At 51.3% G+C, this 22,355-nt stretch overlaps 1 protein-coding gene across 6 annotated transcripts in view; it reads left to right on the top strand.

Moving 5' to 3' along the window:
* Positions 1–22,355, top strand: part of LOC106578942 (neurexin-1a) — a 179,636-nt gene that overhangs the window by 85,855 nt on the left and 71,426 nt on the right. For all 6 annotated transcript variants that reach the window (XM_082965773.1, XM_082965776.1, XM_045702408.2 and 3 more), the window contains 2 exons: positions 300–613; positions 8,665–8,743. In XM_082965773.1, coding sequence (XP_082821899.1) covers positions 300–613; positions 8,665–8,743 — 393 coding nt within the window. The remainder of the gene's footprint in view (positions 1–299; positions 614–8,664; positions 8,744–22,355) is intronic.

Here is a 22,355-nt window from a genome sequence, read left to right as displayed (position 1 = left end):
CTTACAACACCCTTACACCATGCTTACAACACCCTTACACCATGCTTACAACACCCTTACACCATGCTTACAACACCCTAACACCATGCTTACAACACCCTAACACCATGCTTACAACACCCTAACACCATGCTTACAACACCCTAACACCATGCTTACAACACCCTAACACCATGCTTACAACACCCTAACACCATGCTTACAACACCCTAACACCATGCTTACAACACATTAACATCATGCTTAACGTGTGTATTATCATCACACGACGACGCCTGTGTATGCGTGTGTGTGTCCAGGCCGCCAGCTGACCATCTTCAACAGCCAGACGACGGTGACGGTGGGAAGAGGAAAGGAAGCAGGTCAGTTCCAGGGTCAGATGGCCGGTCTCTACTACAACGGACTGAAGATACTCAACATGGCCGCCGAGGGACACGCCCACATCCGCCTGGAGGGCAGCACACGATTGGTTGGGGACATGCCCTCTTCCTCCATCACGCCCCAATCCAGCGCTGCCGCCGGGGGCAACCGATTAGATCCCGCCGCCAATGCCGGCGACATCACCACGACAACCGCCACAAACAAGAAGCAAGGAGGAGGAACTACGCAGCAGGTAGGAAACTAACTATGACGCAATCTAAAGCATAAACAGGCTAACTTAGCTATTCGTAACCTCACACGTATAGATAAAAAATATATATATTTCACCTTTATTTAACAAGGCAAGTCAGTCAACAAATTCTTATTTACAATGGCCTGCCCTAGCCAAACCCTAATGACGCTGGGCCAATTGTTCACCGCACTATGGGACTCCCAATCACGGCCGGTTGTGATACAGCCTGGAATCGAAACCAGGGTCTGTAGTGACGCCTCTAGCACTGAGCTGCAGTGCCTAAGACCGCTGCGCCACTCGGGAGCCCCAAATAGATACCATAAACAGTGCCTTCAGAAAGTATTCATACCCCTTGACTTATTTTTGTGTTACATTTTGTTGCGTTACAGCATGAATTCAAAATTGATTAAATTGTTTTTCCAGCTCACCCATCTACACACAATAACCCATAATGACAAAGTGAAAACATATTTTTAGAAATGTATTGAAAATGAAATACAGAAATATCTCATTTACATACAGTACAGTCAAAAGTTTGGACACACTCATTCAAGGGTTTTTCTTAATTTAATTTTTTTTTGTACATTGTAGAATTATAGTGAAGACATCAAAACTATGAAATAACACATATGGAATCATGTAGTAACTAAAAAAGTGTTAAAGAAATCAAAATATATTTTAGATTTTAGATTCTTCTTTGCATTGATGACAGCTTTGCACACTCTTGGCATTCTCTCAGCCAGCTTCATGAGGAATGCTTTTCCAACAGTCTCGAAGGAGTTCCTACATTTGCTGAGCACCTGTTGGCTGCTTTTCCTTCACTCTGCGGTCCAACTCATCCCAAACCATCTCAATTGGGTTGAGGTTGGGTGATCGTGGAGGCCAGGTTATCTGATGCAGCAATCTATCATTCTCCTTCTTGGTCAAATAGCCCTTACACAGCCTGGAGGTGTGTTGTGTCATTGTCCTGTGGAAAAACAAATGATAGTCCCATTAAGCGCAAACCAGATGGGATGGCGTATCGCTGGAGAATGCTGTGGTAGCCATGCTGGTTAAGTGTGCCTTAAATTCTAAATAAATCACTGACAGTGTCACCAGCAAAGCACCCCCACACCATCACACCTCCTCCTCCATGCTTCACGGTGAGAACCACACATGCGGAGATCATCCGTTCACCTACTCTGCATCTCACAAAGACACGGCGGTTGGAACCAAAAATACCCAATTTGGACTCATTAGACCAAAGGACAGATTTCCACCGGTCTAATGTCCATTGCTCGTGTTTATTGGCCCAAGCAAGTCCCTTCTTTTTATTGGTGTCCTTTAGTAGTGGTTTCTTTGCAGCAAGGCCTGATTTACGCAGTCTCCTCTGAATAGTTGATGTTGAGATGTGTCTGTTACTTGAACTCTGTGAAGAATTTATTTGGCCTGCAATTTCTGAGGCTGGTAACTCTAATGAACTTATCCTCTGCAGCAGAGGTAACTATGAGTCAGAAATTGATTTGGACTCAAATGTGTGCTGCAATGAGCTGTGTTAACCTGCTATGAGCTGCTATGACCACCGCTTGTCTGCTATGACCAGTCAGGAGGTTATGATGATGAACAGGCTCTCTGTGTGGAGAGGGATTCTGGGTCATGAAATTTTCTGCCACGCTCAGATTTTTTTTTATGCAATGATGCGAGTTGCCATGGAGATAGTGAACCCTCTCTCTTTCTGTTGTGCTCCATAGTGTATAGCTCCTCTGGGTATAGGCTGCCAGCTGTCTCAGACATAAATCATGGAATACAGAGCTGTGAGCCTCAGGCATCAATAATAGATCTAGATGGATGGATGGAGGGTTTAAGTGACTGAGTGAGACACAGGCTGAATCCCAAATCACTCCCTTCCCCTCGCCCTTCGGCCCTCCATTGGCGCTTTCACGTGCACCTCCGCCATATGCACAAGTGTCCAAATGCTGAGGCAGTGAAAATGATCCAGGGTGTAGTGGCTATTTAGACCCTCAGCCACTTTGGCCACGCCAGCAAGGCTGCAGGCTTCAAAGAGAAGTGCTATCCCCGTACCTACAAAAGAACGGAGAAGTGTTCCTAATTATATGTCACATGCATTTGTTTATGTTGGATTTCGAGACTTGACACATGTAACAGATGAAATGCCTCCCAAATTAATTATTTAACTGTTACTGATGTTTACATCCGGTGGGATTTGTGCATTAGAATTTCATGCTCATTTTATTATTTAAAAGTGGAACATGAATTGCATCATTCAAATCACCAGTGTGTCCCGAAGTTGATGGGTTTATTGATCCCCTCAGCACTCTCTGGAAGTCACTCTGCGCAACACCCTCAGCAACACGTGCCAACGGAGGGTCCTCAGAGCGAGTTGGTAGGGGCGAGGCGGTGGTTTGAGATTCACCGACAGTGTTGCTCTTTACACCTCAGACGTGTGTGTGTGTGTGTGTGTGTGTGCAGTCGGTGGTATCCTAAGATAGGAATTAGGTCATATGTATGCTTGATATGGTGCAGTGTGTGTGTGTGTTTCTTCCTGAGTTTAGTGAGATTCCCTCCTATGAGTCTGAATTATTAATAATGCTGAAGAGTGTCAACTCTGTCTCACTCTGCTCAATTTAGTTTGGATGTTTTTCTGTGTGTGTTGGCGTGCGCATGCGTGTGTTTTTCTGTGTGTGTTGGCGCGCGCATGCGTGTGTTTTTCTGTGTGTGTGTGTGCATGTGTGTGCGTGTGTGTGTGTGTGTGTGTGTGTGTGTGTGTGTGTGTGTGTGTGTGTGTGTGTGTGTGCGCGCGTGTGTGTGTGTATAGCATTCGTGCATGTGTGTTTTATGGGTAGAACCAACTATAGCAACCTCAGACCCCCTCCCCTATCTCTCTCTCTCTCTCTCTCTCTCTCTCTCTCTCTGTCAGCAGTGATAGGTAGTTAGTGTGTCAGTACATCTCCTATTCTCTCCTCGTTTCTCCACGCTGACAGAGCTGCTGCTAACAGATGTGTGTGTTTCTGAAGACAGTGGCAGAGCAGTGTGTGTAAACCGTGTGTGTAAACCGTGTGTGTGGTGTGATGTGTGAGCTTGGCAGTCAGGCAGGCATGGACGCTCGCTGGCATTGTTCAGCTGATCAGGTACTGCTTTTACTCCTTCAGCATGATCACATCTTCCTCCTTCAGTTCTTCATCTCTCTATCGTTTCCTTTTCTTTTCTCTCGCTCCCTTTCTTTATCTGTCTCTCTCTCCCTTTCTTTATCTGTCTCTCTCCCTTTCTTTATCTGTCTCTCTCTCTCTCTTTCATTATCCATCTGTGCTGGAAGGCAGCATGCATCACTGCCAGACAAAGAGAGGAAGAGATAAGGCTGTAGAGGAGAGGCGGAGAGACAGAGCGATAAAGAGGAGATGCGGCTATAGGAAGAGGTTGGCATGTGTGGAACAGACTTTTAATTGACTCACTTTTAATTGACAACTTAAAGGGCGGCTGAAGTTTGATTGACAGGTCTGTAGTTTGATTGGCATGTGAGTAGAGGTCAGCTGAGGAAACAGTTCCCTTTTGATTAGATGGAAAATGTTACATCAACTTGGATTCTAATGGTAATGAAAGGCTGTCTTTAGTTATACCAGTCACATTTTATTGGTCGCATACACATATTTAGCACGTTATTGCGGATGTAGCTAAATGCTTGTGTTCCTAGCTCCAATAGTGCAGTAGTATCTAACAATACACAACAATGCACATTTAAAAAGTAAAAGAATGGAATTAAGAAATATAGAAATATTAGGACGAGCAATGTTGGAATCCAGAGTGTAAATATATACAGTACAAGTCAAAAGTTTGGACACACCCACACTTCTATATTTTTTATATTTTCTACATTGTAGAATAAAAACTATAAAATAACACATATGGAATCATGTAGTAACCAAAAAAGTGTTAAACAAATTAAAATATATTTTATTTTTGAGATTCTTCAAAGTAGCCACCCTTTGCCTTGATGACAGCTTTGCACACTCTTGGTATTCTGTCAACCAGCTTCATGAGGTAGTCAGCTGGAATGCATTTCAATTAACAGGTGTGCCTTGTTAAAAGTTAATTTGTGGAATTTTTTTCCTTAATGCTTTTGAGCCAATCAGTTGTGTTGTGAAAAGGTAGGGTTGGAATACAGAAGATAGCCCTATTTGGTAAAAGACCAAGTCCATATTATGGCAAGAACAGCTCAAATAAGCAAAGAGAAATGACAGTCCATCATTAGGTTAAGACATGAAGGTCAGTCAATCCGGGAAATTTCAAGAACTTTGAAAGTTTCTTCAAGTGCAGTCGCAAAAACCATCAAGTGCTATGATGAAACTGGCTCTCATGAGGAAGACCCAGAGTTACCTCTGCTGCAAAGGATACGTTTATTAGAGATAACTGCACTTCAGGATGCAGCCCAAATAAATGCTTCACAGAGTTCAAGTAACAGACACATCTCAACATCAACTGTTCAGAGGAGACTGCGTAAATCAGGCCTGCTGCAAAGAAACCACTACTAAAGGACACCAATAAGAAGAAGGGACTTGCTTGGGCCAAGAAACACGAGTAATGGACATTAGACCGGTGGAAATCTGTCCTTTGTTCTGACGAGTCCAAATTTGAGATTTTTGGTTCCAACCGCCATGTCTTTGTGAAACACAGAGTAGGTGAACAGATGATCTCCGCATGTGTGGTTCCCACCGTGAAGCATGGAGGAGGAGGTGTGATGGTGTGGGGGTGCTTTGCTGTTGACACAGTCAGTGATTTATTTAGAATTCAAGGCACACTTAACCAGCATGGCTACCACAGCATTTTGCAGCAATACACCATCCCATCTGGTTTGTGCTTAGTGGGACTATCATTTGTTTTTCAACAGGACAATGACCCAACACACCTTCAGGCTATTTAAGGGCTATTTGACCAAGAAGGAGAGCTGCATCAGATGACCTGGCCTCCACAATCACCCAACCTCAACCCAACTGAGATGGTTTGGGATGAGCTGGACCGCAGAGTGAAGGAAAAGCAGCCAACAAGTGCTCAGCATATGTGGGAACTCCTTCAAGACTGTTGGAAAAGCATTTCTCATGAAGCTGGTTGAGAGAATGCCAAGAGTGTGCAAAGCTGTCATCAAGGCAAAGGGTGGCTACTTTGAAGAATATAAAATATAAAATATATTTTTATTTGTTTAACACTTTTTTGGTTACTACATGATTCCATATGTGCGATTTCATAGTTTTGATGTCTTCACTATTCTACAATGTAGAAAATAGTCAAAATAAAGAAAAACCCTTGAATGAGTAGATGTGTCCAAACTGTGTGATTGGATGTATATACATTACAGACAGTATATGGATAGAATATGAAGTATATCTGAAGAATATTATATGTACAGAAATAGTTAAATAGGATGGCCTTGACTAGAATACAGTATATACATGTGAAGTGGGTTAAACAGTATGTAAACATGATTAAAGTGACCAGTGTTCCATGTCTATGTACATAGGCAGCAAGCCTCTAAGGTGCAGAGAGATGGAAGATTAGCATAACAGGTATTACATTGATCGAAAGAAACACATCTGCTTACAGATGTGATTTTTGATTTGATTTGCTAATTAGCAAAAGTGAAATCTATCACATCGTTGCAAGAAGTACCTGGCTGATGTAGTAATTCATGTTAGCTTGTATAGTGCTTTTGTACTCGACTTGTATAGTGCTGCATTTCTGTTATCTTGGGATGCGTATTAGACTAAATAATTTTCATCCATTTTTTTGGTGAGGTTTTTATGGATTCTAGTCCTCTTCTATGTTGGGCTCTAGACCTGTTCTATATATCTGGTTCTGTTGTTCTCTCCTGTCTCCATACCGAGGTTAGTTATGACTACTGCAATGCATCACACTTCCATTTTAATTCATCACTGACTCTGTGTGGCTTTAACACACACACACACACGTTTATGCACACACACATTTCTCAGCTGTAAAGTCGATGTTTGAGTCTAGCTCATGAGTATGATTAGCGGGATGTTAACGTAAGCTGCACCACTTTGTCTCCTTCCTTCTTTTCTTATGACTGTCCTTATCCTGTCCTTTCTCCCTCCATTACTCTCTCTTTCCTCCATCTCTCTCTCTCCCAACATAGCTCTTTCTTTTTCTCTCTCTTCCTCCATCACTCCATTCCTCCCTCCCTCCCTCCCTCTCTCTCTCTCTCTCTCTCTGTCTAGTGGTGAGTGTTTCATGTCTCTCTCCTCTCTCTCTCTCTCTCTCTCTCTCTCTCTCTCTCTCTCTGTCTAGTGGTGAGTGTTTCATGTCTCTCTCCTCTCTCTCTCTCTCTCTCTCTCTCTCTGTCTAGTGGTGAGTGTCAGTTTTTCATGTCTCTCTCTCCTCTCTCTCTCTTCTCTCTCTCTCCTCTCTCTTCTCTCTTCTCTCTCTCTGTCTAGTGGTGAGTGTCCGTTTTTCATGTCTCTCTCTCCTCTCTCTCTCTTCTCTCTCTCTCTCTGTCTAGTGGTGAGTGTCAGTGTTTCATGTCTCTCTCTCTCTCCTCTCTCTCTTCTCTCTCTCTCTCTCTGTCTAGTGGTGAGTGTCAGTGTTTCATGTCTCTCTCTCTCTCCTCTCTCTCTTCTCTCTCTCTCTCTCCTCTCTGTCTAGTGGTGAGTGTCAGTTTTTCATGTCTCTCTCTCCTCTCTCTCTTCTCTCTCTCTCTCTCTGTCTAGTGGTGAGTGTCAGTGTTTCATGTCTCTCAGCGAAACACTCCCTTTTTATTTCCCTTCATTTTACCGGCTTGAACTTGGAGTTGCCATGGCAACAGGAGGGGGAGGAGAGAGGGCACTGTCGGGGGGGGGGGGGGGGGGGGGGGGGGGGTCAAAGGAGCATCGTCCTCCCTTGTGTTGGTGATAGGACATGGAGATCTGGGCAGAGACATGAAGGGTTCATAGTTACTACACTGTACTGTATACTGTTGGTTAGTTACTGTATTATATTTTATACTATATATGTACCAGCATGATCACTGGAAATAGACTAGGAATTCAGTCGTTTGAAAAGGTCCTAATAACATCGATATTTGCCTTCCTCCGCACTCTCCTATTGCCCAGCACGGGCGCAAATTCATGATGCTCGGGCCGGAGCAGGCTGCTTAGACCACGTAGTTGGATCACAAAACAGAGAGTAAAGTAGGAGGGAAGGAGAGAGGGGAGGAAGAAATGAGAGAGGGGAGGAAGAGAGGGGAGGAAGAAAGGAGAGAGGGGAGGAAGAGAGGGGAGGAAGAAAGGAGAGAGGGGAGGAAGAGAGGGGAGGAAGAAAGGAGAGGGAGGAAGAAAGGAGAGAGGGGAGGAAGAAAGGAGAGAGGGGAGGAAGAAAGGAGAGAGGGGAGGAAGAAAGGAGAGAGGGAGAAAAGAGAGAGAGGGGGAGAAAGGAAAGGAAAGAGGGTAGGAGAGAGGGGAGGAGAATGGAGAGAGGGGAGGAGAATGGAGAGAGGGGAGGAGAATGGAGAGAGGGGAGGAGAATGGAGAGAGGGGAGGAGAATGGAGAGGGGGAGAAAGGAGAGTGGGGGAGGAGAAAGGAGAGTGGGGGAGGAGAAAGGAGAGAGGAGGAGGAGAAAGGAGAGAGGAGGAAGAGAAAGGAGAGAAGGAATGAGGGAGAAGAAAGGGAAGAGGAGGAAGGGGAGAGAAGGATGAGTGTATTCCTCCCTTGTGATTAGATCACAGCTGGTAACTAACAACTCTGTCTTCTCACTCGTTGTCTCTCCGCCTCTTCTTTCACAATTTGGCAGTTTGCCAGGACTCGGGGCAGTGTGTGTGTGTGTGTGTGTGTGTGTGTGTGCGTGTGTGCGTGCGTGCGTGTCATGTTCATGCATCCAGAAAATCTAAAAGTGTTTGACTTCAAGTTGAGCGTTTTATTGTTGAGCGTTTTATTGTGTTCTGTTTGTAGAGGAGCTCTCTGAAAATAGATTACATGTAGATATCATTAACGTGAAAGGCTCCAGGGATGAATAAATGTGACTAAAAAACAATAGTGTGTGTTTTATGATCTAACGTCTCTCTCTCCAGTCGACAGACGACCTGCTGGTGGCATCAGCTGAGTGTCCCAGTGATGACGAGGACATTGACCCATGTGACCCCAGCTCTGGTAATACATACCATATAGAGTACATAGTACTACTGCTATAGTACTACTGCTATACTACGACTATAGTACTACTGCTATACTACTACTGCTATAGTACTACTGCTATACTACTAACCTCACACTAGGCTAATGGTCTGGCTAGACTACATTGAAAAAACAATTTAGAAGGTTTAGTGTGAAGCAGAAAGTTTACCCTGCGATCACACATTTGCAGCATTGCTGCATTAAATTCTGCAGTGCAAGTGAAAATATAGAGCACTGTCCTATATTATTTTCCCAATAATAATAATACTTTGAATTAGATGTTTCCTTTATTTAACTAGGCAAGTCAGTTAAGAACAAATTCTTATTTAGAATGACGGCTTAGGAACTGTGGGTTAACTGCCTTGTTCAGGGGCAGAACGACAGATTTTTACCTTGTCAGCTCGAGGATTCGATCTAGCAACCTTTCGGTTACTAGTCCAACTAGTCCAACCTGCCTGCCCCTACACTAACCACTAGGCTACCTGCAGTCCCTACGCTCTAACCACAAGGCTACCTGCCGTCCCTACGCTCTAACCACTAGTCTACCTGCCGTCCCTACGCTCTAACCACTAGGCTACCTGCCGTCCCTACGCTCTAACCACTAGGCTACCTGCCGTCCCTACGCTCTAACCACTAGGCTACCTGCCGTCACTACGCTCTAACCACTAGGCTACCTGCCGTCCCTACACTCTAACCACTAGTCTACCTGCCGTCCCTACGCTCTAACCACTAGGCTACCTGCCGTCACTACGCTCTAACCACTAGGCTACCTGCCGTCCCTACGCTCTAACCACTAGTCTACCTGCCGTCCCTACGCTCTAACCACTAGGCTACCTGCCGTCCCTACACTCTAACCACTAGGCTACCTGCCGTCCCTACGCTCTAACCACTAGGCTACCTGCCGTCCCTACACTCTAACCACTAGTCTACCTGCCGTCCCTACGCTCTAACCACTAGGCTACCTGCCGTCACTACGCTCTAACCACTAGGCTACCTGCCGTCCCTACACTCTAACCACTAGTCTACCTGCCGTCCCTACGCTCTAACCACTAGGCTACCTGCCGTCCCTACGCTCTAACCACTAGGCTACCTGCCGTCCCTACACTCTAACGACTAGGCTACCTGCCGTCCCTACACTCTAACCACTAGGATACCTGACTGCCCCTAAACGAACCACTAGGTTACCTGCCATCCCTACACTCTAACCACTAGGCTACCTGCCTGCCCCTACACTAACCACTAGGCTACCTGCCGTCCCTACACTCTAACCACTAGGCTACCTGCCTGCCCCTACACTAACCACTAGGCTACCTGCCGTCCCTACACTCTAACCACTAGGCTACCTGCCGTCCCTACACTCTAACCACTAGTCTACCTGCCGTCCCTACACTCTAACGACTAGGCTACCTGCCTGCCCCTACACTAACCACTAGGCTACCTACCGTCCCTACACTCTAACCACTAGGCTACCTGCCTGCCCCTACACTAACCACTAGGCTACCTCCCGTCCCTACACTCTAACCACTAGGCTACCTGCCTGCCCCTACACTAACCACTAGGCTACCTGCCGTCCCTACACTCTAACCACTAGGCTACCTTCCGTCCCTACACTCTAACCACTAGGCTACCTGCCTGCCCCTACACTCTAACCACTAGGTTACCTGCCGTCCCTACACTCTAACCACTAGGCTACCTGCCTGCCCCTACACTAACCACTAGGCTACCTGCCGTCCCTACACTCTAACCACTAGGCTACCTGCCTGCCCCTACACTAACCACTAGGCTACCTGCCGTCCCCACACTCTAACCACTAGGCTACCTGCCGTCCCTACACTCTAACCACTAGTCTACCTGCCGTCCCTACACTCTAACGACGAGGCTACCTGCCTGCCCCTACACTAACCACTAGGCTACCTGCCGTCCCTACACTCTAACCACTAGGCTACCTGCCTGCCCCTACACTAACCACTAGGCTACCTCCCGTCCCTACACTCTAACCACTAGGCTACCTGCCTGCCCCTACACTAACCACTAGGCTACCTGCCGTCCCTACACTCTAACCACTAGGCTACCTGCCGTCCCTACACTCTAACCACTAGGCTACCTGCCTGCCCCTACACTAACCACTAGGCTACCTGCCGTCCCTACACTCTAACCACTAGGCTACCTGCCTGCCCCTACACTAACCACTAGGCTACCTGCCGTCCCCACACTCTAACCACTAGGCTACCTGCCGTCCCTACACTCTAACCACTAGTCTACCTGCCGTCCCTACACTCTAACGACGAGGCTACCTGCCTGCCCCTACACTAACCACTAGGCTACCTGCCGTCCCTACACTCTAACCACTAGGCTACCTGCCGTCCCTACACTCGAACCACTAGGCTACCTGCCTGCCCCTACACTAACCACTAGGCTACCTGCCGTCCCTACACTCTAACCACTAGGCTACCTGCCTGCCCCTACACTAACCACTAGGCTACCTCCCGTCCCTACACTCTAACCACTAGGCTACCTGCCGTCCCTACACTCTAACCACTAGGCTACCTGCCTGCCCCTACACTAACCACTAGGCTACCTGCCGTCCCTACACTCTAACCACTAGGCTACCTGCCGTCCCTACACTCTAACCACTAGTCTACCTGCCGTCCCTACACTAACCACTAGGCTACCTGCCGTCCCTACACTCTAACCACTAGGCTACCTGCCTGCCCCTACACTAACCACTAGGCTACCTGCCGTCCCTACGCTCTAACCACTAGGCTACCTGCCTGCCCCTACACTAACCACTAGGCTACCTGCCGTCCCTACGCTCTAACCACTAGGCTACCTGCCGTCCCTACACTCTAACCACTAGGCTACCTGCCGTCCCTACACTCTAACCACTAGGCTACCTGCCTGCCCCTACACTCTAACCACTAGGCTACCTGCCGTCCCTACACTCTAACCACTAGGCTACCTGCCGTCCCTACACTCTAACCACTAGTCTACCTGCCGTCCCTACACTCTAACCACTAGTCTACCTGCCGTCCCTACACTCTAACCACTAGTCTACCTGCCGTGCCTACACTCTAACCACTAGTCTACCTGCCGTCCCTACACTCTAACCACTAGGCTACCTGCCGTCCCTACGCTCTAACCACTAGGCTACCTGCCGTCCCTACAATCTAACCACTAGTCCCTACACTCTACTCTAACCACTAGGCTACCTGCCGTCCCTACACTCTAACCACTAGGCTACCTGCCGTCCCTACACTCTAACGACTAGGCTACCTGCCTGCCCCTACACTAACCACTAGGCTACCTGCCGTCCCTACACTCTAACCACTAGGCTACCTGCCTGCCCCTACACTAACCACTAGGCTACCTGCCGTCCCTACGCTCTAACCACTAGGCTACCTGCCTGCCCCTACACTAACCACTAGGCTACCTGCCTTCCCTACGCTCTAACCACTAGGCTACCTGCCGTCCCTACACTCTAACCACTAGGCTACCTGCCGACCCCTACACTCAAACCACTAGGCTACCTGCCGTCCCTACACTCTAACCACTAGGCTACCTGCCTGCCCCTACACTCTAACCACTAGTCTACCTGCCGTCCCTACACTCTAACGACTAGGCTACCTGCCGTCCCTACACTCTAACCACTAGTCTACCTGCCGTCCCTACACTAACCACTAGGCTACCTGCCGTCCCTACACTCTAACCACTAGGCTACCTGCCTGCCCCTACACTAACCACTAGGCTACCTGCCGTCCCTACACTCTAACCACTAGGCTACCTGCCGTCCCTACGCTCTAACCACTAGGCTACCTGCCTGCCCCTACACTAACCACTAGTCTACCTGCCGTCCCTACGCTCTAACCACTAGGCTACCTGCCGTCCCTACGCTCTAACCACTAGTCTACCTGCCGTCCCTACACTCTAACCACTAGGCTACCTGCCTGCCCCTAAACTAACCACTAGGCTACCTGCCGTCCCTACACTCTAACCACTAGGCTACCTGCCTGCCCCTAAACTAACCACTAGGCTACCTGCCGTCCCTACACTCTAACGACTAGGCTACCTGCCGTCCCTACACTCTAACCACTAGGATACCTGACTGCCCCTAAACGAACCACTAGGCTACCTGCCGTCCCTACACTCTAACCACTAGGCTACCTGCCGTCCCTACACTCTAACCACTAGGCTACCTGCCTGCCCCTACACTAACCACTAGGCTACCTCCCGTCCCTACACTCTAACCACTAGGCTACCTGCCTGCCCCTACACTAACCACTAGGCTACCTGCCGTCCCTACATTCTAACCACTAGGCTACCTGCCTGCCCCTACACTAACCACTAGGCTACCTGCCGTCCCTACACTCTAACCACTAGGCTACCTTCCGTCCCTACACTCTAACCACTAGGCTACCTGCCTGCCCCTACACTCTAACCACTAGGTTACCTGCCGTCCCTACACTCTAACCACTAGGCTACCTGCCTGCCCCTACACTAACCACTAGGCTACCTGCCGTCCCTACACTCTAACCACTAGGCTACCTGCCTGCCCCTACACTAACCACTAGGCTACCTGCCGTCCCCACACTCTAACCACTAGGCTACCTGCCGTCCCTACACTCTAACCACTAGTCTACCTGCCGTCCCTACACTCTAACGACGAGGCTACCTGCCTGCCCCTACACTAACCACTAGGCTACCTGCCGTCCCTACACTCTAACCACTAGGCTACCTGCCTGCCCCTACACTAACCACTAGGCTACCTGCCGTCCCTACACTCTAACCACTAGGCTACCGGCCGTCCCTACACTCTAACCACTAGGCTACCTGCCTGCCCCTACACTCTATCCACTAGGCTACCTGCCGTCCCTACACTCTAACCACTAGGCTACCTGCCTGCCCCTACACTAACCACTAGGCTACCTCCCGTCCCTACACTCTAACCACTAGGCTACCTGCCTGCCCCTACACTAACCACTAGGCTACCTGCCGTCCCTACACTCTAACCACTAGGCTACCTGCCGTCCCTACACTCTAACCACTAGTCTACCTGCCGTCCCTACACTAACCACTAGGCTACCTGCCGTCCCTACACTCTAACCACTAGGCTACCTGCCTGCCCCTACACTAACCACTAGGCTACCTGCCGTCCCTACGCTCTAACCACTAGGCTACCTGCATGCCCCTACACTAACCACTAGGCTACCTGCCGTCCCTACGCTCTAACCACTAGGCTACCTGCCGTCCCTACACTCTAACCACTAGGCTACCTGCCTGCCCCTACACTAACTACTAGGCTACCTGCCGTCCCTACACTCTAACCACTAGGCTACCTGCCGTCCCTACACTCTAACCACTAGTCTACCTGCCGTCCCTACACTAACCACTAGGCTACCTGCCGTCCCTACGCTCTAACCACTAGGCTACCTGCCTGCCCCTACACTAACCACTAGGCTACCTGCCGTCCCTACACTCTAACCACTAGGCTACCTGCCGTCCCTACACTCTAACCACTAGTCTACCTGCCGTCCCTACACTAACCACTAGGCTACCTGCCGTCCCTACACTCTAACCACTAGGCTACCTGCCTGCCCCTACAGTAACCACTAGGCTACCTGCCGTCCCTACACTCTAACCACTAGTCTACCTGCCGTCCCTACACTAACCACTAGGCTACCTGCCGTCCCTACACTCTAACCACTAGGCTACCTGCCTGCCCCTACACTAACCACTAGGCTACCTGCCGTCCCTACGCTCTAACCACTAGGCTACCTGCCTGCCCCTACACTAACCACTAGGCTACCTGCCGTCCCTACGCTCTAACCACTAGGCTACCTGCCGTCCCTACACTCTAACCACTAGGCTACCTGCCGTCCCTACACTCTAACCACTAGGCTACCTGCCTGCCCCTACACTCTAACCACTAGGCTACCTGCCGTCCCTACACTCTAACCACTAGGCTACCTGCCGTCCCTACACTCTAACCACTAGTCTACCTGCCGTCCCTACACTCTAACCACTAGTCTACCTGCCGTCCCTACACTCTAACCACTAGTCTACCTGCCGTCCCTACACTCTAACCACTAGGCTACCTGCCGTCCCTACGCTCTAACCACTAGGCTACCTGCCGTCCCTACACTCTAACCACTAGTCCCTACACTCTACTCTAACCACTAGGCTACCTGCCGTCCCTACACTCTAACCAATAGGCTACCTGCCGTCCCTACACTGTAACCACTAGTCTACCTGCCGTCCCTACACTCTAACCACTAGGCTACCTGCCTGCCCCTAAACTAACCACTAGGCTACCTGCCGTCCCTACACTCTAACGACTAGGCTACCTGCCTGCCCCTACACTAACCACTAGGCTACCTGCCGTCCCTACACTCTAACCACTAGGCTACCTGCCTGCCCCTACACTAACCACTAGGCTACCTGCCGTCCCTACGCTCTAACCACTAGGCTACCTGCCTGCCCCTACACTAACCACTAGGCTACCTGCCTTCCCTACGCTCTAACCACTAGGCTACCTGCCGTCCCTACACTCTAACCACTAGGTTACCTGCCGACCCCTACACTCAAACCACTAGGCTACCTGCCGTCCCTACACTCTAACCACTAGGCTACCTGCCTGCCCCTACACTCTAACCACTAGTCTACCTGCCGTCCCTACACTCTAACGACTAGGCTACCTGCCGTCCCTACACTCTAACCACTAGTCTACCTGCCGTCCCTACACTAACCACTAGGCTACCTGCCGTCCCTACACTCTAACCACTAGGCTACCTGCCTGCCCCTACACTAACCACTAGGCTACCTGCCGTCCCTACGCTCTAACCACTAGGCTACCTGCCTGCCCCTACACTAACCACTAGGCTACCTGCCGTCCCTACGCTCTAACCACTAGGCTACCTGCCGTCCCTACACTCTAACCACTAGGCTACCTGCCGTCCCTACACTCTAACCACTAGGCTACCTGCCTGCCCCTACACTCTAACCACTAGGCTACCTGCCGTCCCTACACTCTAACGACTAGGCTACCTGCCGTCCCTACACTCTAACCACTAGTCTACCTGCCGTCCCTACACTAACCACTAGGCTACCTGCCGTCCCTACACTCTAACCACTAGGCTACCTGCCTGCCCCTACACTAACCACTAGGCTACCTGCCGTCCCTACGCTCTAACCACTAGGCTACCTGCCTGCCCCTACACTAACCACTAGGCTACCTGCCGTCCCTACGCTCTAACCACTAGGCTACCTGCCGTCCCTACGCTCTAACCACTAGGCTACCTGCCGTCCCTACACTCTAACCACTAGGCTACCTGCCTGCCCCTACACTCTAACCACTAGGCTACCTGCCGTCCCTACACTCTAACCACTAGGCTACCTGCCGTCCCTACACTCTAACCACTAGTCTACCTGCCGTCCCTACACTCTAACCACTAGTCTACCTGCCGTCCCTACACTCTAACCACTAGTCTACCTGCCGTCCCTACACTCTAACCACTAGGCTACCTGCCGTCCCTACGCTCTAACCACTAGGCTACCTGCCGTCCCTACACTCTAACCACTAGTCCCTACACTCTACTCTAACCACTAGGCTACCTGCCGTCCCTACACTCTAACCAATAGGCTACCTGCCGTCCCTACACTGTAACCACTAGTCTACCTGCCGTCCCTACACTCTAACCACTAGGCTACCTGCCTGCCCCTAAACTAACCACTAGGCTACCTGCCGTCCCTACACTCTAACGACTAGGCTACCTGCCTGCCCCTACACTAACCACTAGGCTACCTGCCGTCCCTACACTCTAACCACTAGGCTACCTGCCTGCCCCTACACTAACCACTAGGCTACCTGCCGTCCCTACGCTCTAACCACTAGGCTACCTGCCTGCCCCTACACTAACCACTAGGCTACCTGCCTTCCCTACGCTCTAACCACTAGGCTACCTGCCGTCCCTACACTCTAACCACTAGGTTACCTGCCGACCCCTACACTCAAACCACTAGGCTACCTGCCGTCCCTACACTCTAACCACTAGGCTACCTGCCTGCCCCTACACTCTAACCACTAGTCTACCTGCCGTCCCTACACTCTAACGACTAGGCTACCTGCCGTCCCTACACTCTAACCACTAGTCTACCTGCCGTCCCTACACTAACCACTAGGCTACCTGCCGTCCCTACACTCTAACCACTAGGCTACCTGCCTGCCCCTACACTAACCACTAGGCTACCTGCCGTCCCTACGCTCTAACCACTAGGCTACCTGCCTGCCCCTACACTAACCACTAGGCTACCTGCCGTCCCTACGCTCTAACCACTAGGCTACCTGCCGTCCCTACACTCTAACCACTAGGCTACCTGCCGTCCCTACACTCTAACCACTAGGCTACCTGCCTGCCCCTACACTCTAACCACTAGGCTACCTGCCGTCCCTACACTCTAACGACTAGGCTACCTGCCGTCCCTACACTCTAACCACTAGTCTACCTGCCGTCCCTACACTAACCACTAGGCTACCTGCCGTCCCTACACTCTAACCACTAGGCTACCTGCCTGCCCCTACACTAACCACTAGGCTACCTGCCGTCCCTACGCTCTAACCACTAGGCTACCTGCCTGCCCCTACACTAACCACTAGGCTACCTGCCGTCCCTACGCTCTAACCACTAGGCTACCTGCCGTCCCTACGCTCTAACCACTAGGCTACCTGCCGTCCCTACACTCTAACCACTAGGCTACCTGCCTGCCCCTACACTCTAACCACTAGGCTACCTGCCGTCCCTACACTCTAACCACTAGGCTACCTGCCGTCCCTACACTCTAACCACTAGTCTACCTGCCGTCCCTACACTCTAACCACTAGTCTACCTGCCGTCCCTACACTCTAACCACTAGTCTACCTGCCGTCCCTACACTCTAACCACTAGTCTACCTGCCGTCCCTACACTCTAACCACTAGGCTACCTGCCGTCCCTACGCTCTAACCACTAGGCTACCTGCCGTCCCTACGCTCTAACCACTAGTCCCTACACTCTACTCTAACCACTAGGCTACCTGCCGTCCCTACACTCTAACGACTAGGCTACCTGCCGTCCCTACACTCTAACCACTAGTCTACCTGCCGTCCCTACACTAACCACTAGGCTACCTGCCGTTCCTACACTCTAACCACTAGGCTACCTGCCTGCCCCTACACTAACCACTAGGCTACCTGCCGTCCCTACGCTCTAACCACTAGGCTACCTGCCTGCCCCTACACTAACCACTAGGCTACCTGCCGTCCCTACGCTCTAACCACTAGGCTACCTGCCGTCCCTACACTCTAACCACTAGGCTACCTGCCGTCCCTACGCTCTAACCACTAGGCTACCTGCCTGCCCCTACACTCTAACCACTAGGCTACCTGCCGTCCCTACACTCTAACGACTAGGCTACCTGCCGTCCCTACACTCTAACCACTAGTCTACCTGCCGTCCCTACACTAACCACTAGGCTACCTGCCGTCCCTACACTCTAACCACTAGGCTACCTGCCTGCCCCTACACTAACCACTAGGCTACCTGCCTTCCCTACACTCTAACCACTAGGCTACCTGCCGTCCCTACGCTCTAACCACTAGGCTACCTGCCGTCCCTACACTCTAACCACTAGGCTACCTGCCGTCCCTACACTCTAACCACTAGTCTTCCTGCCGTCCCTACACTCTAACCACTAGGCTACCTGCCGTCCCTACACTCTAACCACAAGTCTACCTGCCGTCCCTACACTCTAACGACTAGGCTACCTGCCGTCCCTACACTCTAACCACTAGTCTACCTGCCGTCCCTACACTAACCACTAGGCTACCTGCCGTCCCTACACTCTAACCACTAGGCTACCTGCCTGCCCCTACACTAACCACTAGGCTACCTGCCGTCCCTACGCTCTAACCACTAGGCTACCTGCCTGCCCCTACACTAACCACTAGGCTACCTGCCGTCCCTACGCTCTAACCACTAGGCTACCTGCCGTCCCTACACTCTAACCACTAGGCTACCTGCCGTCCCTACGCTCTAACCACTAGGCTACCTGCCTTCCCCTACACTCTAACCACTAGGCTACCTGCCGTCCCTACACTCTAACGACTAGGCTACCTGCCGTCCCTACACTCTAACCACTAGTCTACCTGCCTGCCCCTACACTAACCACTAGGCTACCTGCCGTCCCTACGCTCTAACCACTAGGCTACCTGCCTGCCCCTACACTAACCACTAGGCTACCTGCCTTCCCTACGCTCTAACCACTAGGCTACCTGCCGTCCCTACACTCTAACCACTAGGTTACCTGCCGACCCCTACACTCAAACCACTAGGCTACCTGCCGTCCCTACACTCTAACCACTAGGCTACCTGCCTGCCCCTACACTCTAACCACTAGTCTACCTGCCGTCCCTACACTCTAACGACTAGGCTACCTGCCGTCCCTACACTCTAACCACTAGTCTACCTGCCGTCCCTACACTAACCACTAGGCTACCTGCCGTCCCTACACTCTAACCACTAGGCTACCTGCCTGCCCCTACACTAACCACTAGGCTACCTGCCGTCCCTACGCTCTAACCACTAGGCTACCTGCCTGCCCCTACACTAACCACTAGGCTACCTGCCGTCCCTACGCTCTAACCACTAGGCTACCTGCCGTCCCTACACTCTAACCACTAGGCTACCTGCCGTCCCTACACTCTAACCACTAGGCTACCTGCCTGCCCCTACACTCTAACCACTAGGCTACCTGCCGTCCCTACACTCTAACCACTAGTCTACCTGCCGTCCCTACACTCTAACGACTAGGCTACCTGCCGTCCCTACACTCTAACCACTAGTCTACCTGCCGTCCCTACACTAACCACTAGGCTACCTGCCGTCCCTACACTCTAACCACTAGGCTACCTGCCTGCCCCTACACTAACCACTAGGCTACCTGCCGTCCCTACGCTCTAACCACTAGGCTACCTGCCTGCCCCTACACTAACCACTAGGCTACCTGCCGTCCCTACGCTCTAACCACTAGGCTACCTGCCGTCCCTACACTCTAACCACTAGGCTACCTGCCGTCCCTACGCTCTAACCACTAGGCTACCTGCCTGCCCCTACACTCTAACCACTAGGCTACCTGCCGTCCCTACACTCTAACGACTAGGCTACCTGCCGTCCCTACACTCTAACCACTAGTCTACCTGCCGTCCCTACACTAACCACTAGGCTACCTGCCGTCCCTACACTCTAACCACTAGGCTACCTGCCTGCCCCTACACTAACCACTAGGCTACCTGCCTTCCCTACACTCTAACCACTAGGCTACCTGCCGTCCCTACGCTCTAACCACTAGGCTACCTGCCGTCCCTACACTCTAACCACTAGGCTACCTGCCGTCCCTACACTCTAACCACTAGTCTACCTGCCGTCCCTACACTCTAACCACTAGGCTACCTGCCGTCCCTACACTCTAACCACTAGTCTACCTGCCGTCCCTACACTCTAACGACTAGGCTACCTGCCGTCCCTACACTCTAACCACTAGTCTACCTGCCGTCCCTACACTAACCACTAGGCTACCTGCCGTCCCTACACTCTAACCACTAGGCTACCTGCCTGCCCCTACACTAACCACTAGGCTACCTGCCGTCCCTACGCTCTAACCACTAGGCTACCTGCCTGCCCCTACACTAACCACTAGGCTACCTGCCGTCCCTACGCTCTAACCACTAGGCTACCTGCCGTCCCTACACTCTAACCACTAGGCTACCTGCCGTCCCTACGCTCTAACCACTAGGCTACCTGCCTGCCCCTACACTCTAACCACTAGGCTACCTGCCGTCCCTACGCTCTAACGACTAGGCTACCTGCCGTCCCTACACTCTAACCACTAGTCTACCTGCCTGCCCCTACACTAACCACTAGGCTACCTGCCGTCCCTACGCTCTAACCACTAGGCTACCTGCCTGCCCCTACACTAACCACTAGGCTACCTGCCTTCCCTACGCTCTAACCACTAGGCTACCTGCCGTCCCTACACTCTAACCACTAGGTTACCTGCCGACCCCTACACTCAAACCACTAGGCTACCTGCCGTCCCTACACTCTAACCACTAGGCTACCTGCCTGCCCCTACACTCTAACCACTAGTCTACCTGCCGTCCCTACACTCTAACGACTAGGCTACCTGCCTGCCCCTACACTAACCACTAGGCTACCTGCCGTCCCTACGCTCTAACCACTAGGCTACCTGCCTGCCCCTACACTAACCACTAGGCTACCTGCCGTCCCTACGCTCTAACCACTAGGCTACCTGCCGTCCCTACACTCTAACCACTAGGCTACCTGCCGTCCCTACGCTCTAACCACTAGGCTACCTGCCTGCCCCTACACTCTAACCACTAGGCTACCTGCCGTCCCTACACTCTAACGACTAGGCTACCTGCCGTCCCTACACTCTAACCACTAGTCTACCTGCCGTCCCTACACTAACCACTAGGCTACCTGCCGTCCCTACACTCTAACCACTAGGCTACCTGCCTGCCCCTACACTAACCACTAGGCTACCTGCCTTCCCTACACTCTAACCACTAGGCTACCTGCCGTCCCTACGCTCTAACCACTAGGCTACCTGCCGTCCCTACACTCTAACCACTAGGCTACCTGCCGTCCCTACACTCTAACCACTAGTCTACCTGCCGTCCCTACACTCTAACGACTAGGCTACCTGCCGTCCCTACACTCTAACCACTAGTCTACCTGCCGTCCCTACACTAACCACTAGGCTACCTGCCGTCCCTACACTCTAACCACTAGGCTACCTGCCTGCCCCTACACTAACCACTAGGCTACCTGCCGTCCCTACGCTCTAACCACTAGGCTACCTGCCTGCCCCTACACTAACCACTAGGCTACCTGCCGTCCCTACGCTCTAACCACTAGGCTACCTGCCGTCCCTACACTCTAACCACTAGGCTACCTGCCGTCCCTACGCTCTAACCACTAGGCTACCTGCCTGCCCCTACACTCTAACCACTAGGCTACCTGCCGTCCCTACACTCTAACGACTAGGCTACCTGCCGTCCCTACACTCTAACCACTAGTCTACCTGCCGTCCCTACACTAACCACTAGGCTACCTGCCGTCCCTACACTCTAACCACTAGGCTACCTGCCTGCCCCTACACTAACCACTAGGCTACCTGCCTTCCCTACACTCTAACCACTAGGCTACCTGCCGTCCCTACGCTCTAACCACTAGGCTACCTGCCGTCCCTACACTCTAACCACTAGGCTACCTGCCGTCCCTACACTCTAACCACTAGTCTACCTGCCGTCCCTACACTCTAACCACTAGGCTACCTGCCGTCCCTACACTCTAACCACTAGTCTACCTGCCGTCCCTACACTCTAACGACTAGGCTACCTGCCGTCCCTACACTCTAACCACTAGTCTACCTGCCGTCCCTACACTAACCACTAGGCTACCTGCCGTCCCTACACTCTAACCACTAGGCTACCTGCCTGCCCCTACACTAACCACTAGGCTACCTGCCGTCCCTA

Source organism: Salmo salar, chromosome 19 (genome assembly GCF_965601325.2).
Source record: "Salmo salar chromosome 19, fSalSal1, whole genome shotgun sequence".
NCBI lineage: Eukaryota > Metazoa > Chordata > Actinopteri > Salmoniformes > Salmonidae > Salmo > Salmo salar.
The sequence above is the reverse complement of the archived record's forward strand: the minus strand, read 5'-3'. Positions and strand labels throughout refer to the sequence as shown.